This window comes from Mesocricetus auratus, unplaced genomic scaffold (assembly GCF_017639785.1).
Source record: "Mesocricetus auratus isolate SY011 unplaced genomic scaffold, BCM_Maur_2.0 Super-Scaffold_100027, whole genome shotgun sequence".
Taxonomy (NCBI): domain Eukaryota; kingdom Metazoa; phylum Chordata; class Mammalia; order Rodentia; family Cricetidae; genus Mesocricetus; species Mesocricetus auratus.
This window is the reverse complement of record NW_024429208.1, coordinates 4,114,406-4,138,244: the sequence shown is the minus strand read 5'-3', so window position 1 is coordinate 4,138,244 and position 23,839 is coordinate 4,114,406. Positions and strand designations below refer to the sequence as shown.

At 45.7% G+C, this 23,839-nt stretch overlaps 1 protein-coding gene across 7 annotated transcripts in view; it reads left to right on the top strand.

The window, feature by feature from the left end:
* Positions 1–23,839, top strand: part of Ilrun (inflammation and lipid regulator with UBA-like and NBR1-like domains) — a 59,224-nt gene that overhangs the window by 18,344 nt on the left and 17,041 nt on the right. For all 7 annotated transcript variants that reach the window (XM_005084883.4, XM_005084882.4, XM_040732394.1 and 4 more), the window contains exon 3: positions 4,590–4,787. In XM_005084883.4, coding sequence (XP_005084940.1) covers positions 4,590–4,787 — 198 coding nt within the window. The remainder of the gene's footprint in view (positions 1–4,589; positions 4,788–23,839) is intronic.

Sequence of the window (23,839 nt, the reverse complement as noted above, 5' to 3'; positions counted from 1 at the left end):
CCACAGGACTCTTGGAAACTGCACTAGCGTCTATGAGGCATTAGACCACTCTGACAAATGGGGTAAGGAGTGTGGGAATTAGTTCAGAAGTCATTTTAATACAGCACATTGTAACTCAGCACAGTGGCATTTAACTGCAATCCCGTTACAGTGGCATTTAACTGCAATCCCAGCACTCTGGGGCAGAGGCTAATTTGAAGCCAGCCTGGGCTACTTAATGACATCCAGACCATCCAGAATTCCATAGTGAGACCCAGTCTCAGACAAAAAAACGAACACTAAAAGGTGACTAAGTAAAGCACATTGTTTTGGCTTGTTGGTACATAAGGTGACTGTAGTTTGTTAACAGTGAGCCGGTCATGGTATGTGTTGCTTGTTAACATCTTTGAGTTTGTCTTTCTGTCCCATCTAGTGGAGGTTTGTGCTTCCTGCCTGAAGGTGCTTTAACGTGCTCAGTAATGAAGAGCTATGGAGAGCTAGGTAAAGAGTGGTTTTTAGTTAGCTAAGACTAGTGAGTGAGTACCCTGTCTATCATGGTAATTTGTTATGAGTGACATAAAACTCAGGGGACCTAAGCAGACTTTAAACAATTACTTTTTTGGACTCAGTTTTCTTTTTAATTCTTTGTAATTTAGTTCATTGTGATGGGGGAAACTCTGGCTAAGCTAACCTGTTTTGTTTGAAATGGAGCAGCCAGGGTTGGTGATGTTTTGTGAGCCCTCTTCCTGGTTGTGACAGCAGTGCATTGTTTGAAGGCTTGTGGTGACACAGGAAAATACTCAGATTTTCTGGTTTTTGTTTTTTCTTTAAATTATCAGCCAAAGTCTGGTTTTGGGTTTTCTTTTTTTTTGTTTTGTTTTGTTTTACTTAATTTCTTTTTCATCTTAAAGTTTTATTTTGGAAGCATGAATTTAATAAGCATTTAGATTCTGGTGAAATTTGAAATGGCTTTTGAGGGGAGACGAACTCTAAAGTACATGAGGATCGTAGCTGTGTTGTGACACAGGTTTGTAATGATTTACAATCATGTAGTTTAAGATCACATCACACTGCAGTGTGGCGGGGAAGCGTGTGCACTGCTGAGTGTGGGTCTGTTGGATGCGTGCACGCCTTTGTTCCATTTGAACCCTCCCAGTGTACTGAGATGCAGACTGTTCTCATCCTTGTTTTGCTGCCCACTCCTGCACAGGTGTGTGTTACGACTGGCGGCTAAGCTGTGGTTCCCCGTCTGTCCTTGGTAGGGCGATGCTAAGCACAGAGAGCTACCCTGAAGTTTAACCTGGTCCTGTGGTTGGCGTAAGGCTCACTTGACATAGGTGAAAAGGAACCCGAGATCTCAGTGTCCTAACTCTAATCTGACATTTATTCATGGTGCTGAGGGTGCAGATGCTCTCAGGGACACCTTCATTTGTCAGAGCATTTCCTAGGAATGTTTTGAAACATGCCTGAGTGAACTTGCTTACAACACTAGTGAAGACGAATGTGAAGAGGTTGCCAGCGTCTCTCCAGTACAGAGGTGGTCTGGCTCAACTGTCACCCACAGACATTAGGCAGCCTGGAATTTTAGAACCCCGAGGCCAGATCACCTTAAAGTTTTAAAGTACATTAAATATAAATAATCTCTAGTTTAGCTTCTCCATCATATTTTTTCCCAGAATTATGCAAACAGAATTATAGAATAAATATGTTTTCCAAACATATATCTGGTTTTCTGTTGGTTCTGTGTCTGTCTGTCTGTCTGTCTTGTCTGTCTTTCTTTTCCAGACAGGGTTTCTCTGTGTGGCCCTGGCTGTCCTGGAACTCATTCTGAGACCAGGAACTCACAGAGATCCTCCTGCCCCTGTCTCCTGCGTGTTGGGATCAAAGGTGTGCGTCCAGCAAACATGCATTTTTATTTCATTGATTTTGTATTATGGGTGTGCACGAGTGCCACACACGAGCCAGCGCTCTCCTTCCATCGTGTGGGTCCTGGGGATTAACCGTGGTGTCCAGGCTTGGGACAGGCAACTTTCCTTCACTTGGCCGCCTCACCAGCCTTTGTTGTTTTGAAACAAGGCTTACTGTGAAGCCCTGCCCAGCTGGTTATTTGGGCTCTGGCTTTTTTTTTTTTTTTTTTTTTTTTTGAGATGGGGTCTTACTCTGTATGTCAGACTAGCTTCAAGCACACCATTTTCCTGCCTCAGCCTCCTTAGTTTGGGTTATAGATGTGGGCTACCACAGCCTGTTACAAGGCTGTATTTATGAGAGGGAGGAAGCTGGGTGTGGTGTTAATCCCAGTGCTTGGGAAACTGAAGGTGGGAAGACCAGGCCAGCCTGAGCTGGAGAAAGGGAGGGAGGGAAGGAGGGAGGAAAGGGAAGAAAAGAAGCAGGCGGGCAGAAGGACAGACAGGAGACTCTCTCAAGACAATAAAACCTGATTGTTATAGAGTAGCTATTCTGCTTTCTGTAAAGCCTGGTGTCTATCAGGAGTGGGAGAGGTTGTCTGTGATGGTTGGAGTACCAGATCAGAACACCAAAACTGCCTTCACCTTGACCTCATTGTTGGGGTAAGTGCTGTTGGCTCCCAGCACTTCTTGTATCTGAATTCCTCTTGAAAAGTTGGACAGCAATTGCTTGAGATTTTATTCTTCAAGGTATTGTGTACAAAAAGCTTTTCATTCTTTCAAGATGGTGTAGTGTAGCTTTATATCCACAGCCTGAATGCTTTCCATTGCATTGGGGACTGCGCAGGAGAGAATTATTAGAGGACATGGATGTGCTGGTTCCTCAGCATTGCCCCAGTCCTGCTGGTGTCTTCAGGAAGTAGAATGTCAAAGCAGTAGATTAGGGTAGGCACCCGCCATTTCTGGTCTCTTGACCCGAATAGCCTGCTTTTTGAGGAAAGTGTTCACTTGAGAGAGTTAAATGCATAGCAATTGTCTTGTTTTAGGTACTAGACTCTAGCACCACAAATGAGACACATAATAACTGCATGTAGCTGTCCTAGTAACTTCCCCAGAGAGTTTAACTATCATATAAAGCAGCCCTTTGGCATTTAGCTTTGTAGATGCATGCTTGTAGGATTGGCACTTTTTGTTGTTGTTGTTGTTATAGAATATTTGGAAGCCTTACACCAAAAACAGAGGTTAGTATTTAAATTAGAAGTATTCTCTGTAAAGATGTAAGTAGAACTGGATGTCCATGTAGCTTGGCTGGTAGAATTCGCCTTGAATGCACCAGGCCTGGGGCCAGCACACACACACACACTCCACACACACACACACACACACACACACACACACACACACACACACACACACACACACACACTCCATACACACACTCCACACACACACACACACTCCACACACACACACACACACACACACACACACACACACACACACACACACACACACACACACACTGTAAGTGGACAGAATCTTCTTTGTAATCAACTCAGAGCTTCTTAGTTTTTCCAAGGAGGGCTAATTGACACTTGCCAACAGCTTCTCTTGGGTGTGACAGCTGTGCTTGTCACATGAGAGTGACTTGAGCATACTCACTCTCATCTGCATGTTTTGTGCTTCATAGAAAAGAAAATGAAACTAGACTTTGCAAAGGAAGTTGAAAAAGAACAACTGCTCCTTCTCTCCCTCCTGAGACAGTGTCACCATGTAACTGGGATTGCAACATTGTCCTGTGTCCATCCCATTTTCTTCTTCAGATCATTAAAGCAGGCAACATTGTCTCTTCTTTTCAGACTGGTTACAGAGAAGGTATTTCCCTGAGCTGACTTATCACAGTTTAGCATTTTGTAGTTGCCTTCTTAGGTGTGGGAAGGAACTTGTGACTGTCTCCATGGAGCAGCCTGCACACACCAGCGTTACTGGGGAGCTCTCCATGGGGTTTTTCTTGTGCACTGACTTATACATGTTCCTTGCTGCTCCAGACTTGTGGTCATGACCAGGCTTTTGACTTTTTTGATGCTATTATCTCAAATTTGGTACACAACAGCGTGGTGGGGGTTGTTTTGTTTTTTGTTTTTAATAAAGCAACAGTGTGTGATAAGAGAGTATTACTGCCTTAATCATGTATGGAACCTAATTTCCACAGTCATAAAGTACATGAGCCGTCCTTGTGTCCTAGGAAGATCTGTTCATTTATAGTAGATAAAAAAAATAGTAAACAGACCTCTAAGCCAGTGGCCCTCAGCCTTCCTGACGCTGAGACCCTGAGTACAGTTACTCATGGTGTGGTGACCTCAACCATAAAACTAAATTCATTGCTACTTCATAACTAATTTTGACACTGGTATGATATTTCTGAGGGTCCTAGGCAGCCTCTGTGGAAGGTTGAGAAACACTGTGTGTGGGTGTGCATAGGTGTGGGCACCAAAGGACAAACAGGGGGTTGGTTTTCTCTTCCTGTTAGGTGAGCTCTGGGGTCATCTGTTTCTCCACTCTCGGAGTTCCCTTTGCCGAGTGGTAAGAGACATTGTTGTTGCTCAGGGATATATGCGTATGAAGAGGCCACTTCCTCGGTCCAACAAGAAACTCCAGCACCGGATGACTGATTTCCTAACACTTTTTTCTTTTGCTTGAACTCAGGGGCAGAGGCCTGGCCTCCAGGGGTTTGTCTTAAATATGTCGGCGGAGACCAGTTTGGACACGTGAACATGGTGATGGTGAGATCGCTAGAGCCCCAAGAGATTGCAGATGTCAGCGTCCAGATGTGCAGTCCCAGCAGAGCAGGGATGTATCAGGGACAGTGGCGGATGTGCACTGCTACAGGACTCTACTATGGAGGTGAGTGTGTCCTCATGCAGGCCAGGCAGAGGAATTAAGGCAGCACCTGGCAAGCGTCCAGCGTTGCTTACAAAGCTAATGAATGTGTAACCGCAACAGTGTGGCCTCTTGTTTGCCATGCAGGTAAATGCTTTCAAGCTAATGACATTTCTTTTGCCCTAGAAATTTAAACTTCAGTGGACTGTATGAAATATACTTGCATTGTAAATAATCGTTTACTGGGGATGCTGGCATTACTGTGTCATCCTGTAGTGCATCAGAATACTGGCCACAGACCTGTGACCATCCCTAGGCATACAGATTTATGTCTGTAAGTCATGTAGATGGAAGAGTACACAAAACATGGTGTTCTTCATGCTGGGGCCTTGTCCTGCTGTTAACGCCTCAGCCCTCCCTTTATTGCCTTTCTTTTTAAACAGTGATGCATACTCTACATTTTCCAGTCACTGCAACCCAGGCCATGCTTTATGCTCTGTGTTCTTTTCTTTCTTTTTTTTTTTTTTTTTTTCTTTCTTTTTTTCCGAGGCAGGGTTTCTCTGTGCAGCCCTAGCAGTCCTGGACCTGGATTTGTAGATCAGGCTGATCTTGAACTCAGAGATCCCCGTGCCTCTGCCTCCTCAGTACTGGTACTAACGGCCTGCGCCACCACTGCCCAGCTTTATGCTCTGTGTTCTACAGTGAGTGGTTAGCAGCTGTTACAGACTTCACACTAGCTGGCCTTATCATCCTTAGGTACTACACTGCACATGTTTCTTGAGAGATAGTGTCTTCAGCTCCTGTTCTGTTTCTCCTCCTCTCTGTTTAGTTACATCTTTACCCCAAAATTACTGCCTTGTGAGCTGCGTTCCATTCAGGCCTGCTGACCTCATCCACCATGTGGTGTCAGCTACCCCCAGTTGTCTCACAGAATGCACACAGTCCTCTGTGGCCAGGTCCTGTTTTCAGAGCGTTGGGTCTTTGTTGTAACCGATTATGGGCAGAACACCTGGACATTCTGTAGATATGAATTTTAAAATTTCCCACCTGTGGTAATTAGGCTGAAACCCTGGGCTGGTCATTTGTCCTCTCCAACTTTCTTAATTACAAGCCGATTCCTGTTGGTTCTACTGTGTTGGCTCCTGGGGGAGTTCGTGGCTGTGTGGGAGTGAGTGGGACCTTTGGTGTTGTGTCACTCATCCTGGAAGGGATGTTCTCATGGTCAGCTCATGGAAACTTGAGATATTTTTACAGTCTGAAAGACATACTAGTAGAAGGGGTGTTTTATAGTGCTCATGTGCCATCGCTGCTCTGCCTTTGCCTCCTGCAATGCAGCTTGACTCCCTGGCGGAAGCTGAAAGCGTCTCCCCGTACAGCCTAGCCACTTCCCACTGGCAGACCCTGAAGATGCCCACGGTGGTTGGTCTCTGTCCTCACTCGGGTCTTGTTTGAAATCTTTCTTTCCATCAGATTCCTGTTCATGCCCACAGCCTAACACCATCACTGCCCATCATTCCCCGCCCCTTCCTACTTTCCCTATTGCCCTAGGAAAATTCACTGCTCCCTTCCCTGCCCCTCCCTTTTAAGTTATTTTCATTTGCTGTGGATGTGTGTTTTGCCTCAATGTCTGTCTGTGCACCACCAACATGTAGTGTCTTTGGAGACCAGAAGAGGGCATTGGATCCCAGGAACTGGAGTTAGAGATGGTAGTGAGCCACCACTCAACCCCCTTTGAGACTGAGTATGGTTTGCCCAGGCTATTCGAGGTCCCTATGTAGGTAAGAATGACCAGTGACCCTCTGAGCCTTCTGCCTCCAGGCCCAAGGACTCTGATGACAAGCATGTGGCGCCACCCCTGCCAGCTTTGCCCTTCCGCTTCTCCTTTTCTTCCGTTAGGAGTAAACCTAGGGCCTCTACCAATGAACTTATATCCTCAGCTCTTCCCCAAACCCTGTCCTTTTTATCAGGCTACTATAACTCTGCATATAACCCAGGCTGCCTCTAAACACTTTCTAAAAAAGATATTGTAGAGCGGAGCGTTGGTGGCCCACACCTTTAATCCCAGCACTGGGAGGCAGATGCAGGCATCTGTAGCTCCAGTCCCAAGGTATTTGACACCTCTTTCTAATTTCCAAGGGCTCTTGCAAGCACACGATCTCTCTCTCTCTCTCTCTCTCTCTCTCTCTCTCTCTCTCTCTCTCTCTCTCTCTCTCTCTCTCTACACACACACACACACACACACACACACACAAAATCTTTCTTTCCTTTTTTTTTTTTTTTTTTTTGGTATTTCAAGACAGGGTTTCTCTGTGACTTTGGAGGCTGGCCTCGAACTCACAGAAATCCACCTGCCTCTGCCTCCCAAGTGCTGGGATTAAAGGCATGAGCCACCAATTCCTGTCTTGCTCTCCGTAAAGCTTTTACTTTGTTTCTTTTTAAATTTTGTTTTGCAATAGGATTTCTCGATGTAACCCAGGCTTGCCTTGGCTTGTAGTGATCCTTTTACTTATACCTTCCAGATACTGCAGTTAAACAGGTATGTGTCACCATGCCCACCATGTGCTGGGTTTTGTTTCCTCCTGTTTTTGCTCTCTTGTGCTGCACCTTAGTGAAGTTTAAAGTGGACATCACTGTTCTTAGATGAGAACAGAATGATGTAAGTGGCTGTGTTACTCACTTGTCATGGTTGATCATGGTAGGCGTGACAGCTGGGCCTCTCTGTCCGTGGTGTCGATGCTTTTTTTTTTGTTTTTGTTTTTGTTTTTGTTTTGTTTTTGTTTTTCGAGACAGGGTTTCTCTGGCTTTGGAGGCTGTCCTGGAACTCACTTTGTAGACCAGGCTGGCCTCGAACTCACAGAGATCCGCCTGCCTCTGCCTCCCGAGTGCTGGGATTTTAAAGGACACGCCCGGCGGTGTCGATGCTTTTGGTGCCATCTTGTTCATACCATGGCTCCTCTGGAAACAGGAACGAGCAGACTGACCCTCAGAGGCCCACCCTTAGTGGTTTGTGTACAGATGTGTGATTCTCTCCCATCTCCTTAGTAGTTTAGGGTGAGGCTTTGCCTCCTCTTCTCTCTCTCACCTGTGGTTTTACATGCCGATGGTTTCAAAGAAGCCTTCATCCACACAGCTGTCTGGATCTCAGTCTTCAGGCACCTTTCACTCTCTAGCCCAGGGTAGCTTGGAATTCTTCCACTTTCCTGCCGAGTGCTGGGATTATGTGTGGGCCCCCTAGGCTCCTATTCACTTGTTAACCCTCCTTAGAACATTGTTCTTTTTGAGCCTGTGGAATGACTCTCAGTGGGGCAAGAGCTTACAGCCCAGGACCCACATATGGGAAGAAGGAGCCAGCTATTAAGTTGTCCTTTGACCCCCACGTGCATGCTGAGCTACTGTGGCATGTGTGCACGCACACACACTAAATACGCATAATGATTTTCATTGTTTTGAGGGGAAAAAAGAATACAGGCCTTCTTTTTGGTTTGGTTGGTTTTTGAAGCAGGGTCTCAGTGTGTATCCTTGGCTGTCCTGGAACTCACTAATATAGACCAGTCTAGCCTAAACTCGCAGCAATCCAGCCTCCCTGATCTTGGTGTGCTCCACTGCACACCCTAGCCCCCCTTAAATTTTTTATGTATATGAGTGTTTTGCCTGCATGTGTTTAAGTGTATTGTGGATGATCCCGGTACTCAGAGAGGCCAGAAGAGAACTTCAAATCTGTGTGGTGCTGGGGACCGAACCCAGTCCTCTGTAAAAGCAGCCAGTGCTCTTTTTTTTTTTTTTTTGGTTTTTCGAGACAGGGTTTCTCTGTATTGTTTTGGAGCCTGTCCTGGAACTCACTCGATAGACCAGACTCATAGCGATCCGCCTGTCTCTGCCTCCCGAGTGTTGGGATTAAAGGCGTGCACCACCACCGCCCGCAGCCAGTGCTCTTAACCTCTGACTATCTCTTGAGGCTCTAAAAAAAAATTCTCTTTAATGTTCTTTAGACAGCTTCCCTGTAAGATGCTTGGGTAGTTTTACCAGCCTTTCATTTTGTCATGGTCTAAAGGCTTGAGTTAGGTGTTAGTGTAACAGCACTCCTGGGCTGGTGAGATGGCCCTGGGTGTAGAGGCCCTTATCTCCAAGACTGATAACCTGAGCAATGTCCCCTGGTCCCCGTGGAAAGAGAGAATCCATTCCTGCCAGTTGTCTTCCAACTTCCTCATGCACACTGTGGCATGCACACACTCATACACATACAAAATAAATCAATTTTAAGATGTAATTTAAAACATGCTCCAAAATGCATTCTGTTTATTTCAACACAGTGTCATTTCACCGTGTGGCTGACTAATGGCTGGGTCTGTAGGACAGAGCCACTTCTAATATGTTCTGCCAATTTTTTTGGTGGGTGGGATAGCCACTGTGAGTTCATTTTCTGCTTGGTGCAAGGCACAGTTCTGGAGTCGATAGTTCAGTGCGATGATATGTTGAGAAGGGACGGAGCTCTTCCCAGTCCCTGCTGGTGTCTGTTCATTGTTGCAACCTGCAAAGGTTACAGGATGGGGCAGGTAGGCAGGACTCCAGTCTAGCTGGCAGGACCCTGGTGATTCTGCCTCAGCAGGATAGGTCTGGTATTGGCCTGTTGAGCTGGCTACTTCCTCATTGTTTCAGGAACCATGCCACCAGTGACCATAGTGGAAGGTTTGGGGACTCCAATCCCATGGTCATGAATGAGAGACTGGACTTCCTAAAGAAGCAGATCCACCATTGTCTAGGGCTAGGGTGGACCTTGGGGGTCCCCGGGTGGTGGAACATAGCACCCACAGAATACTTAGTGCCTTCACAGGAACTGTGGGTGGATAAAGTGTCCTGGCAGCATGAAGAGAGGGTGGCTTCTAAGCCTCGAGCCTCTGTGTGGTCATGGGTTGGGGTAGGGAGGCCTTAGAGCCAGTCACAGGAAAGGCCCTGGAATTCATATGCCTGTACGTACTAGTTACTGGTTTGGGTTTTGTGGGGTGGTTTTGTTTTTGTTTTGAGATGGGTCTCTCCATGTAACTCTGGCTAGCCTGGAACTCAGTATGTAGACTAGGCTGACCTCAAACTCACACAGATCCACCTGCCTCCTACGTACTGGGATTAAAGGTGTGTGCCACCATGCCTTGCTGTCCCAGTTGATTTTATAAGAAAATCTAGGGGTCCTGGGCTGGCAAGAAGGCTCTGCAGGTAAAGGTGCTTGCCTCCAAACCTAAGGGTCTTACTCAGTCAGCAGGGCTCACAGTGGTATCACCTGCTTCTCATGATGATGCTACAACACACGCGCCCATGTACATACAGACACTAATAGGTAAATGTAATGATACTATTGAAGGAACATTTTTAGACCTCTTTGTAGCACGAGTTCTAATAGGTCTTAGTAATAAATGCTCAGAGTCAAGATACAGGCGTAAATGCCGGAAGCTCAGAGACAAAGGAGCAAGCCACATCCATGCCTTACCTTGCCTACTTCCCACCTTATATTCCTCTCTCTACCCAGCCACATCACTTCCTGTCTATCTGTACAGACCTCCAGAACTCTGTGGTTATAGTGGCTAGCTCCACCCTCTGATCTTCAGGCAAGCTTTTAGGTTTTAATTTGTCAGTTGAATTTATTTTCCTAACTCTTCATAGATGATGCCACTCATCTTGTGTGAGTCTGAGTGTCCTTTCAGCTAAGTGTCTGTTTGAGTAGTGTCCTGCTGGCCTTTGAACATGTGTGTCTGATGGTAAATTTCCTTTCATCCTTGGTATTGTGGGTTTCTGTTCTTCCTAGTGGTCTTTTCTTGATAAGCTTACCAATTTTATTGGCCTTATCAAAGGCTCAGCAACTGGTTTTGCTGATTTTTCCATTTTTTTTAAGTTTTGTATATGTCTCTAGTTTGCCTTTATATTTAGACAGGGACTTATTTAGACAGTAACCTGGCTGGCCTTGAACTCACTGTGTAGTCAAGGCTGACTTTGAATACTGACTGTCCAAGGTGATTGAATTACAAGTGTACAACTCAAATAGTTTTATGTATTTATACTCTTTACTTTATCATTCATTCATTTAGGTTTGTTTTGTTCATTATTAGTTTCTAGAACGTGTCAGTCCTAAATTTGAGGTCTGTATAATGTAATTGTTTAGTACTATTCCCTCTGAGCTTTTAGTTACATCCCACAACTTTCAAAACACTGTTTTCATTTTTATTCAAGTCGGAAGTATTTTCAAATTTCTCTAGAGGCTTCCTGTTTGACTCACAAGTTATATAAAAATGTGTTGTGTAATTCCCACATTAGAAATGCTGTTACCTTGTTTAGAGACTGTGGCCAGAGACCACACTTTGTATTTTTGAATCTTCTTGAATTTGTTACATTTTGGGGTATGTGGGGGGGGGGGAAGGAAGAGAGGAGAGGAGAGAGAAATAGATACAGAGTGAGACAGACAGATGAAGGGGCATGGAAATCACAGAAGTCTACCTACTTCTGCCTCCTGAGTGCAGGGATTAAAGATATGTTCCACCACACCTGTCTTTCTTCTGTGTTTTGAGACAGAGCTCAGGCTGGCCCTGCCTCCTGAGTCACAGATGAGCACCACCACACCTAGTACTATCTAGATTTTTAGTCTTTTCATGGCGTGTCTCTGTCCTTCCTTTTCTTTCATTTTACATGTGTCGTGTTTGAAATTTGTTATGAATGGCATATGGTAGTATGTTGTTTTCCCATTTTTGACAACCTTTTAAATATAATCTATTTAATTTTTATTTTATGTGTATTGGTGTTTTGCTTGTATTCATGACTATGTAAGGATTTTAGATGCCCTGGAAGTAGAGTTACAGGCAGTTGTAAGCTGCCATGTGGGTACCTGGAATTGAACCCAGGTCCTCTGAAAGAGCAGCCAGTGCTCTTAAACTGCTGAGCCATCTCTCCAGCCCCCCTTTTGTCTTTTAATTTGTATGTTTTACACCATTTTAACAATACAAGAAGCATATGCTTTGTCTTGGAAAATAATCAAAGGTAAGAAAAGGTATTATTATGGATATAAGCACAGTTAATGTACATCTTCCCACTTATTATCTTCTTTTTAGTTTTTTTTGTGGTATCTATCTGTTTGGAGTAATGGTGGGATTTAGTTATGGACAGTCCAAGATTCCAGTTGCAGTACAAATAGATGCATAGCCTGTCAGTAGATAACTAGGCTGTTCTTCAGCATACCTGGAGTGGAGGCCGTGCAGTGTGTATGGGGGTCTGTCCTGGTCTCACTAACTGCTTTTGGGTTCTTTTCTTTGAGCCGATGCACATTTATAGCTGCGTCATCAGACTGCAGGCATGGCTGTCAACTTCCTTGTTCTAAAGGCTACCATATCTATGACCCTCTCTGATCAAGTTTTCAGTCAGAATATAGAGGGATAAAACAGTTTAATGTAACCCATTTCATCACAGTCCCTCTACATAATACATATTTAAAAACAAACAATAAAAACAAACCAGAAAGGGACTATGCCAGTCTCACAAAGTACAAAAGAAACAGAAGCTGGGTGGTAGTGGTGGCGCTTTTTTTGTTTGTTTTTCGAGACGGGTTTCTCTGTATTGTTTTGGAGGTTGTCCTAGAACTCGCTCTGTAGACCAGGATGGTCTCGAACTCACAGAGATCCACCTGCCTCTGCCTCCCAAGTGCTGGGGTTAAAGGCGGGCATTGGTGACGCCTTTGGTTGTGTTACTTGAGAGGCAGAGGCCGGTGGACTCTGTGAGTTCAAGCCCAGCCTGGTCTATAGAGTTCCAGATAAGCCAGAGCTACACTGAGAAGCCCTGTCTTGAAAAGCAAAGCAAAAACAAAGGAAGAAAGAAACAGAATCAGTAAATGCTGGGAATTTCTCCAGGTAATATCAGACACTAAACACAGACCTACAAAGTGTAGGCAGCACCAAACCAAGTCCCCACAGGGGAAGGAAAATGTCATAGGAGTGACATCCACGACCCCAAGATAAAGCTGTTGTCATTGGGACAGCATAGTATACTGTCAGCACTCTCCCTCTCCCTCTCCCTCTCCCTCTCCCTCCCTCCCTCCCTCCCTCCCTCCCTCCCTCCCTCCCTCCCTCTCCTCTCTCTCTCCCCCTCCTTCCCTCCCTCCCTCCCCCCCCCCTCGCTCTCTATCCACCTCAGAGTCCTCTCTCCAGAGAGAACTGCGTCACCTCAGACAGCAGGTTCACCGGCAGACTCAGTGAAGGACCACAGTGGTGCAGCTCATTTGAAAGGTTCTGTCCTTCTCCTCTTCACTGTACCAGCTTCTTCATTTCTCTAGTTTCGTCCGCTTGATTTCCATCACATAGTCTAAACAGGCCTGAATAGAAATAGACACATCTCCAAAAATGCACTCGCAAAGAATGAATATGCTCCAGATGGGCCGAGAGTTTTCAAAAGATGGGTCTGATAAAGCCGTGTTATTTATGCCTCCCAATCTCTCAATAAGAAAATGAACAGCTCTTTTAAAAAGTGGGCCAAGTACCTAACAGAGCAGATTTCCTGTTGAGAGGAGCTCTGCAGTTATGAGGAGACACAGGAGAGTCTCCCATGGGCATTGTCAAATGAAAGCGGCTCAGCTAGAAAGACCGTGTGCTTTGCTGTTCCCACTGCGTGATGCTCTGGGGTGGTCAGGAGACTCAGGGCTGGGGACGGATGAACTGGCTTCAAAGGAAGATGTTTCATTCAGGGACAGGGTGTGGGTGCTGCTCAGTGGTGTGTAACCAGTGCACATTAAGACGGGGTTTCTCTGTGTACCCCTGACTGTCCTGGACTAAATCTGTAGACCAGGCTGGTCTGGAACTCAAGAAATCCGCCTGCCTCTGCCTCCTGAGTGCTGGGATTAAAGCTGTCACCACCAGCACCCTGTCAGATGACATTAACAAATAGTTGCATGTAACAGGGAGACAGAGCTTCAGTTTCAGACTGAAATGGGGTAATCAGTTTAGCAAGCTGTGACAAGTGTGGTTTGTTGTGAGTGGGGCTTTGGTGTGTCAAGATTGTGTGACACAGTTGGAGAACTTGTCCTTTGTGCCCCCTAGAGGAAAGGAGAATTGGTGACAGTTGTGAGCTGAGCTGTATCCCTCAGTGTCTGTCCAGGAGGGGCATCCTTAGTTCTGCGCTGCAGGTGGCAGTGGTGAGCAGTGCAGCTGAGCGCTTTGTCAGAAGAGGCCCGGCCAGGTGGCTGTGAGCAGCCTGCAGGACACCAGTGCTGATTAGGCTCCCAAATCTGTTCACTGCTGAGCTGGGGAGAATGTTTGGTCCAGTTTAGGCCCCATGATTGGATAGAACCAGTGAAGTGAAATGAGAAGAAAGGAGATTTCAAAGGACTTGCATCACTACTACTATCCTGAGTTTGTCTGAATTTGGTGTCTCAGGAGGGGGTACTGAGAAGCAGGGTTATGGATAGGACTGTGATGCAGATTGAGAACAGGTTCCCTGTGAAGAGGGGAAGGGCGTTGGTTCTGTGCAGTCCAGTCCAGCCTTCACCAAGGACAGCTCCAGACCGCCACCATGCTCTTACTGTATCTTCAGCCACCAGCAGGTCAGAGACAAGTGGGGCTCACATCTAATCATTCTGCTTACAACTATTCAAAACATACATGGTGGCTCTGTAGACGTTTAACCATCACATGAGAAATATGTGAACCACTGGCCCATGGTGGCACAACCCTATAGTTCCAGCACTTGGGAGGTATAGGCAGACAGATCTCTGAGTTTGATGCCAATCTGGTCTACAGAGCGAGTTCCAGGACAAACAGCGAAACCCTGTCTCAAAACCCAAAAAAGAAAGGAAGAAAGGAAAGGAAAAGAAAAGAAATATTTGGACCAGAAGGATAAAGGAAATATGTGAACCAGAGGGATAATTTGGCTGCTCAATTTTTTCCCTGCATGCATGGTGTGTGTGTATATGTGAGTGCATGTGTGTACATACTTGCATGTACGGAGGCCACAGGTCTGTTTCAAGTGTTTTCCTCTATTGCTTTTCTTCTTATTAGGTTTTGTTGGTTTGCTTGTTTTGTTTTTTGGTTTTGTTTTGGTTTTTTGAGACAGGGTCTTACTATGTATCCCAGGCTGGCCTAGAAGTCAAAGAGATCTCCCTGCCTCTGCCTTTGGAATTCTGGGACTAAGTGAAGCCATACATCACCTCAACCAGTCCACTTTATGTTTGTAGACAGAGGATTTTCTCATTGAATCTGAAGCTCACCAAGTCAGCCAGCAAGCCCCAGAGACCCACCTGTCTCCATCTTCTGAGTGCTGGGCTTTCAGATGCACCCCACACCTAGTTTTTACATGGGTGCTGAATCCAATCTCAGTTCTTCATGCTTGCCATGTAGGCTTTTATTTTATTTTTAAGATTTACTTACTTGTTTTGTGTATGGTGTTTGGCCTGAATGTATTTGAACTACCTGCTCACAGTGCTGATAGAGGCCATAAGAGGGGGTTTTGGGTGTCCTAGACTGAAGTCACAGATGTAGGCGCTGGGAATTGAACCCCTGTTTTCTGGAAAAGCCAGTGCCTTTTAAATACATTTTATGTGTATGAGTACCCTGTCTTCATGCATACCAGAAAAGGGAATCAGATCTCATTATAGATGGTTATGAGCTGCTATGTGGTTACTGAGAATTGAACTCAGGATCCTTGGAAGGGCAGCCAGTGCTCTTAACCACTGAACCATCCCTCCAGTCCCTCGAGTATTCTATTTTAAATTGAACCCAAGTTCAATTTCCAGTATCCACATGGTGGCTCACCTAGACATAACATGCAGACAATACCAGTGCACAGTAAAAAAATAAAATAAAAATTAAATTTTAAGCCATTTTATCATGAGTTAAATGTAATTGCCTTTCATAATGCTGGATGGAAAGATTATTAGATGCCATTTTTGATCTGTGTGTTTTATACTAGGTGCAAACATTTGACTCTTAATACACACTACAGTTTGATTTCTTATCACTAAACATAGTTGTACCTTAAAATGTGAATTTATAGCTTAGGAGTTTTTGCTTATGGTGTGTGTATGGAGGTCACAAGTCCCATGTTGGATACCTTCTTCAGTTGCTGTCCACCATAGGGATGTGTGTGCGCTCACGTGTGCGTGTGCGCACGTGTGGAGGAGTGGGGTGGGGGGGTGAGTGTATATCTTGTGTGCTGGGTGCCCGTGGAGGCCAGAAGAGGGCAGCCTGGGTTCCACCGCTGTCTCAGCCCCCAAATAGCCATAAAACACTATATTAATTATGAAGCTATTGGCTGTTTCTTTGGTTTCTTATTGGCTAGCTCTGACTTAATTAACCCATAACTGCTAATCAGAGTATTTCCATGTGGTCTTCTCTCTCTCTCTCTCTCTCACCAATTTTTTTTTCAAGATAGGATTTCTCTGTATTATTTTGGAGTCTGCCCTGGAACTTGCTCTGTAGACCAGGCTGGCCTCGAACTCACAGAGATCCACCTGCCTCTGCCTCCTGAGTGCTGGGATCAAAAGTGTGCACCACCAACCAGAGAAAGGGTCCAGACCTCTTACTCTTCTGGCGTCCTACATCGAGACTGACTGTGCCTCTGTTTCCCAGAATCCTCAACTCCTAGTCCCACCTATCTTGCTTCCCTATTGGCCAACTAGACAACATAGAAGAACTTCCCCCATCAGGGCATAAGATCTCTTGGAACTGGAGAGCCACCTGACTTAGATGCTGGGAAGTGAACTCAGGTCCTTTGAAAGAACCTCTTGCAGTCTTTTTTTTTTTTTCCCCCTTCTCTTCCAGTTTGTAGGGATTGGAACCATATGCAGTCTTGATTGCTAAGCTGTTTCTCCAGCCCTTCCACATTACTTTATCAGACAAGTTCTCCCGCTGGCCCGGTACTCAGCAACTAGGATGGGCTAGCCAGAGCACCCCAGGGTCGATGCGGGATATCTGATGGTGTTGTGACACTCCAAGACTGTGTTACTACAATTCACCTTGGATCAGGGGGCAGAGCCAGCAACTTGTTGACAAGAATTAGCCATAGAGAGTATGGGGGACCTGGGAAGATGGATAGAAAGACACACAGGAGGTAGTACGGAGGGACTGAGAGATTCGCAGGCCATTTTAGTTTGGGATGGAAGGAGAGATGATTCTCTGGCCAAGAAAGGAAGGTTAACTAGTTGCTTTTTGGTTTGTCTGATCTAGCAGGCTTTCACCCCGGTGTCTGACTCCCAGGTCTTTATATTGGTAAATAGAACAACTTAGATTAAAACAGCAACATGGGTCTGCCGATCTCCCCCTTCCCACACAGGTTCTGAGTGTAAGCGCCTTGGTGCCTAGCTTATGTCCTCAAAGATGGGACTCCTGCTCTTCTGTTGTTTTGATACAGGTTCTTGCTGTATATTTCTGGTGATTTTGGTGCTTTGTGTTGTATTTTAGGCTGACGTTGAACTTGTAGTGGTCACCTGCCTCAGCCTCATGAATGCTGGTATTATAAGTGAACACACCACCACACCAGGCTAGAAGTTTAAATTAGGAGAATTTACATGTGTGTGTGAGTGTACACTCAATGGAAGCCAGAGAAGGCATCAGATCCCTTGCAGCTGCTCTCAACAGCTGCCTGGCGTGGGTGCTGGTATCCAAGCACTGTTAACCACTGAGCCTTCATCTCTAGCCAAGGCTAGCCTCAAACTCATGGCAGCCCTCCTCCTTTAACCTCTTAAATGCTAAAGTTACAGGCTTTAAAGAGATGCTTTGCTAAATCTCCTGGCCTTTCTGATGAACCTGTTGGGGCAGTATCATACTGTTTGGTGTGTGTGCTGCTATTTGCATATGTGCTTGCCTGAGCCCAGTGTCCACATCAGAGACAGTGGGGAGTGGTTCACTTGGATGCGTAGGTCCAACTGCTGCTCTTCTGGGGAAGGGAGGAAGTTGTAGGCAGCTAGGACTCGTGTGTGCGCAGGTCTGGGAGGACTTGTGCTCCATCTGCTTGCTATACTCAGTCCTGCCCTCCATTGGTAGCTTCCTATATTATGTATTCACTTGTCAGTGATGTCAGTATTGGAATGCAGCTGTCTCCTAAACTGGACTGAACCAGTTCATGATCTGTCTATTCCAGAGTCCACCTGGGCCGCTTCACTAGTTTTGTGACCTCCCATTTCCTTTTACCTGTGACTTTCTCTGTCTCACTTTTCATGACCCTGGGTTGTCTTGAGGAGTACTGTCAGTTGTCTTAAAAACTCCCTTGTCAGACTGCCTGATGATGTTGTGTTTACACTGGTAGCATAACATGGTTCGGGACAAGTACTACAGAGATGAGCTGCTGTGTCACTGAGCACCACTGCTGCTGTGAACCCTGGCCACACGGCTCAACCGTATGTGTGCCAGGTTTATCTGCCGTAAAGTTACTGTTCTTCCTTTCCCTGTTCAGCTGCTTCTAAGCACCTAGCTGAGTTCTCAACCCACACAAGGGTCACATAATCAAATATCCTGCACATCAGATATTAACATTATGAACAAAAGTTCCCAGTCTCGTTATTGATCTCCTGAGTTATCTGGTACTGCAGTACTTGTTGCTCATAATTATTCTAGCTTTAGCTACAGAGGGTACTTGGCGCACCCCTCCTCCCCTCACCCCACTCCCACATGGCTTTGTTTTCTGTTCTTTGATGCCTCCTGGTTTGTCTTATGTTTCCCATGCCCGGCCCTGGAACTGGCTGTTTCTCCTGGGAACTTTTGTTCTCTTTTATTGGGAAACAAACCCTGGACACTGGCTGTGTTCATGTTGCAGGAGTGTCCTTCCTAGGGGCCTTGTTAGCAAGCCACTGGGGGCCAGTGTTCGACCAGTCTGTGCGTCTTCATTTGCATATGTCTGGCGGTAGTGCAGTGCCACAGGCTCGCGTTGGAAGCCTTTTTGCTGTAGTGTCCTTCAACAGACACTGCACTCTCGTCTGCCACTCTCTGCGTGTTGCTTTGCCATCTTCTCAGCAGCCTCCAGGGTGATCCCACAGCATCTTCTGGAGAAAGAAACTTGCCACTTGGGCACGTTGCCCCGAGTTTGTTTAACAGTTCTGTTTTACTGGACAGAGCATAGGCGTTGTTTTAGACATTGCTTCTGTTTTCTTTTTTTTTTTTTTTGGTTTTTCGAGACAGGGTTTCTCTGTGTCTTTGGAAGCTGTCCTGGAACTCACTTTGTAGACCAGGCTGGCCTTGAACTCACAGAAATCCACCTGCCTCTGCCTCCCGAGTGCTGGGATTAAAGGCGTGCACCACCAACGCCCGGCTTGCTTCTGTTTTCTAAGATGTCTTTATGTGCTGGTGAAATGCATTAGCACAGTGAGCGTCAAGCTGGGCATTTCCTTTATCTACACTTCTCACTGTCTGCTGCTGGCCAGTTTCAGGGTTCCTTTAGGTATTTCTACAGAAGAGAGTTTATACTTTACCAGCAGCATGTGCCTCTGCAGCAGTTTGCTCCCTGATAAAACGCACCTACAGTGTCTTCCAGCTCTGGAGGCTCTGACTCAGATCCTCCAAGAAGATTGCTGTCAAACCAGATGTTCACAAGCTGTTTGTCACTGTTGGTTACTGAGTCCTGGCTACTTGGCATTTGAGTTTACCTTCTTGGATATTTTTCCAGTACTTCTTGGTTTATCCTAGTTACTGTGTGAAAGGTCATATGTTGGTGTGTAAAGACACAAAGGCCTGAAGTGGAACTGATGTAACTCTAGCTTTAGTTCTTTGGTGCTGGGCTCCCACATCCTGCTGTGAGTTGGAAGAGCCGTATGTTCCATACTAGAGGTCCCATGTAGCCTCCAGCTCCAAGTCTGCCCTTGGCTGTCACTCACTCTCACCTCTAGACCCCAGGTCCTCAAGAGTGACATCTTTTCACTATAGTAGTTTATTTGGGTGATCTTCAAGGAAATTGGCTTTTATATTAGCAAATACAGTCTCTGGTTTATAGGGTTTTTTAGATTAATTTTTAATCCCATTTTGATAGTACTGGGAGTCTAACTCGGGACTCTGCATGCTAGGCAAACACTACCTACTGAGCTTCATCTCCAGCCACTTAGTTCTTAGGTCAGTGATCAAGACATTCAGACAAGACTTGGGATGGCCAGCTTATTGGGGCATCTTTGCCTTCCTCTTGTACTTGTGCAGGAACGAATTCTTTCTGAATCAGGAGGCCTGGATGTTTTACCCAGACAATAAAACTGTTCCATAAAAGCCTCCTGTCCATGCCACCCACGGTGGGCCTCAACTGTTTCCATTAGTGCCGCCTCAGGGGCCAGCCTTCCATGCAGAGCTACTTGCAGAATCAGACCAAAAGCCAAGGCAAAGAGGTGGCACAGGAGATGCTTGGTTCTCAAAGCCAGAGGAGGGAGTGTCAATAGTCTCCTAACGAGGACGGCCTTTGCTCTCAAAGCATTTCTCTCCTGAGCTGTGAGAGTGAGGCGTGTGGCCTGCATCTGAGGGTGCTGAGCTTAGCTGCTCCTTAGAGTAGATCTCAACTCAGACAGGTGGAAGATGGGAAGTAGGGACACTTGTACTATGAGGTGGGACACCTGGGGAGATGGCTCAGTGAGTAAAGTTCTTGCTGTGACCAGGTTTAAAACAAACAAACAAACAAACAAACAAACGGGTGTGGTGACTTGTGCCTATGACCCCAGCAGTGGTGAGCAGAGACAGAGGGATGCCGAGCGTGCTGGTTGATCATCCTCATTCTATCCAATCAGTGAGCTCCAGGGCCAGTGGGAAACCCTTGTAGCTGGAATTATTTGGATCACTAACTCCTGACCAATGACAAGGAGACTTTTTATTAATTGTGAAAGCTTGGACTTGCTTGCTTTTGTTCCCAACTAACTACCTGTTTGTGTTAACCTGTGTTCTGCTGCGTGGCTCGCTACCTCTCCTCAGTACCGACCCTACCCCCCCTTCCTCTCTCCCCATGGAAGCCCACCCCTTCCTCTCTCTCCAAGGAAGTCCCACCCCTTCCTCTCTCCCCATGGAAGTCCCACCCCTTCCTCTCTCCCCATGGAAGTCCCACCCCTTCCTCTCTCTCCATGGAAGTCCCACCTCTCCTCTCCTGCCTAGATGTTGACCATTCAGCTCTTTATTAAACCAATCAGAAGGTACCTTAGACAAGTGAGGTAAAACAGACATCGTCACACCATATTTCACCTTTTTTTGTCTAAATAAAAAGGAAAGGGTTTTTAACTTTAACACAGTTAAAACTATATACAGGCCGGGCGGTGGTGGAGCACGCCTTTAATCCCAGCGCTCAGGAGGCAGAGGTAGGTGGATCTCTGTGAGTTCGAGACCAAGCCTGGTCTACCGAGCGAGTTCCAGGACAGGCTCCAAAACAATACAGAGAAACCCTGACTCGGAAAAAAAAAAAACTATATACAGTAAGAACAATTAATTATCAGGTAAAAATTGCATTCACAATATCCAGTCCATTTGTATTTGACAAATTCAGAGAAATTACTCTATTATCTATCCTGTCTTGGTGAGTCCAAAGTTTTAAATCTGAAATCGTTTCCATCATAACTTGTATTACCAACCTAAAATATCTTTTTAGACCTTAAAACATTTTCTTAGATAAACAGCTTAAGCTTTTGTGTTTCTCAACCTTATAAACTTTGCATCTCTTGTAAGTTTCTTTTCTGAATTTGGTAACAAGGAAAACTATAACCATCTTCAACCCCATCAGAGACCTGAGAAGGATAAAATATTGCCTGAGTTAGCAGGAAGTGCAGAACAAACAGCTTCCAAAACTACAGAAATGATAGCTGGCTGTCTGGACAGTCACCCAAGTTTCCTCTGCAGTGCTGGAGCATCCATTTTGGCCTAGAATGTCTGACAGACTTCTGTGAAGCAGAAATTTTGAAGGACTGTCGTACCTTGTCTTGGCAAAGTTCAGCACTCAACTTCCTTTGTGTCCTGCAATTCCAATTTTGATGGCACACTGTCTGCAGTCAAGGTCAGGACAGTTTCTTGCCCAGTAGCTACCAAACCCATACAGAGGTTTTTCTTTTTTTTTTTTTTTGGTTTTACGAGACAGGGTTTCTCTGTATTGTTTTGGAGGCTGTCAGTCCAGCCCGGCCTCGAACTCACAGAGATCCGCCTGCCTCTGCCTCCCGAGTGCTGGGATTAAAGGTGTGTGCCACCACCGCCCCGCGAGGCTACACCATCTTAGCTAACCGCTTTGAGGTTGTCCTGAGCAGTTTGTAGTCTGAAACTGATCTTTGGGTGGTGGTTGTCATCTTAATGGCATTGCCACAGTCTAGGTGGATTTGTCATTACAGGGCCCCATCATCATCCTGGAGACCTTCAAGATCACTGTTAGAAATGGTCACAGTTCATTGCAGAAAACTAAACATTTTAAATGCCACCCTGACTCACGAAATGGGAGCTCCCATGGGCTTCTATACTCAATCAGACACACACACAGGACACATTCACTTTAGCTAGAAAGCTAGCATAGGAAGGTGTGGAATGGCATGCCTTATCTGAGATGTCATAATTGAACATAGTTGCTCCACTTCCTGGGAAGGAGACTAAGGTCAGAGAATAGCCATGAACTTGAGCCCAGTCGGGGTATACATACATAGTGAGACCCCCTATCTTAGAAACACATTTTATGGTAGTAGTTAGCATGAGTACATAGTAGTTGTTGTTTTGAGACAGGGTCTCTAATAGCACTGGCTGTCATGAAATTCACTATGTAGACCAGACTGGCCTCAAACCTGCCTGCATCTGCCTCCTAAATGCTAGAATTAAAAGCACGGAACATGTAGTTTCTTTATGTGTCTGGATTGTTTGCCTGGGATACTGTGAAGTGAGCTTTGCTAGTGTGTGTAGTTGGTTGTGGAATCCTTTTCTCAGGAATAGAATTGCCAGTTCCATACATGATCAGCAGGTGTCACTGCAGCTCTGCTTCCTGTGCCCAGCTCCTAACTGGCCAGGTGTAAGTACAGCTCCCAAAGCATTAAATGGGCATGGCAGTGTGGCACTCTTCTCATGGGACCCCAGTGAGCAACTGGGGATGGGCCTCAGTTCCTCCCTGTCCTTCCAGGTCTGTATTCTAGCCTCCCTCCCTATGTTCTGCTTGGCTGAAGTGTAACGTGGAGTTGCCTTCCATAGTTTTTCAGCAGCTGTGTGGGAGCCAGTGTGTTTTCAGCATCAAAGGGGACGGCTTCTTTACTTTGTGTTTGACAGTGAAGAGGTCAGAAAGGGCATCTTCTGGCATTGGTCTACTCAGGTTCAGTGGTCTCACTGGCCTGTGATTGAAGGCATCCACCACTGTCCAGTCTGTACATTTTTTTTCTAAAAAAGAACTTAAGGACTGGAGATAGGGCACAGTGATTAAGAACATTGGCTGCTTGAAGAGGAAACAGGTTGGATTCTCAGAAAACCCACTACTCACAATTGTCTACAATGCAGTTCCAGGGAATCCAGCACCCTCTTCTGGCCTCTGAGGGCACTGCACACATGTGGTACACAGATAGAAAGGCAAAACATTCATATGCACAAAATAAAATAAGCACATCTTTTTAAAAAAGAAATAACCTAATGGGTTAGTGTAGTCACGTCTTCCTGCGTTACAGAACAGAGCTGGCGATGGATTGGGTTACCCTGGAAAACTAGGCTGATCTGAACCTTCAGGGTACTTGCTAGAAAGCGTGCTATCCTGTGTCTAGTTAGTGCTGCTTTGCATGGACGTCCTTATTCAATTATTTATAATGCTTTTTGCTGTAGCTTCTCTTTTTGGCCATTCTAAATTGCCTCCCAAGTCGGTAAGGTTAAGTGAGTTGCGGTTCTAGTCATAACAAAAAGTAAGCAATTTTAGCTTTAAAAATTCTGTCTTCATGGAAATTTCAACAGTGAAGTGAAATGAAGCCACAAAGAGCACTCTGTAAGTTGGAGCACTCTGGTTCTGCTTGCTCTCTGGGTAGTGATTCCCAGACATCTCCGTCACCTGAGAAGCCTTCCTTGCAGCTTTGTGGCTCCCAGCCCAGAGCTGCACCAGAGCTTCCCCTTGGCTCCATCAAAGACTGAGAAGCACATGCTGTACATACATTTCAAAGAACGGGCTGT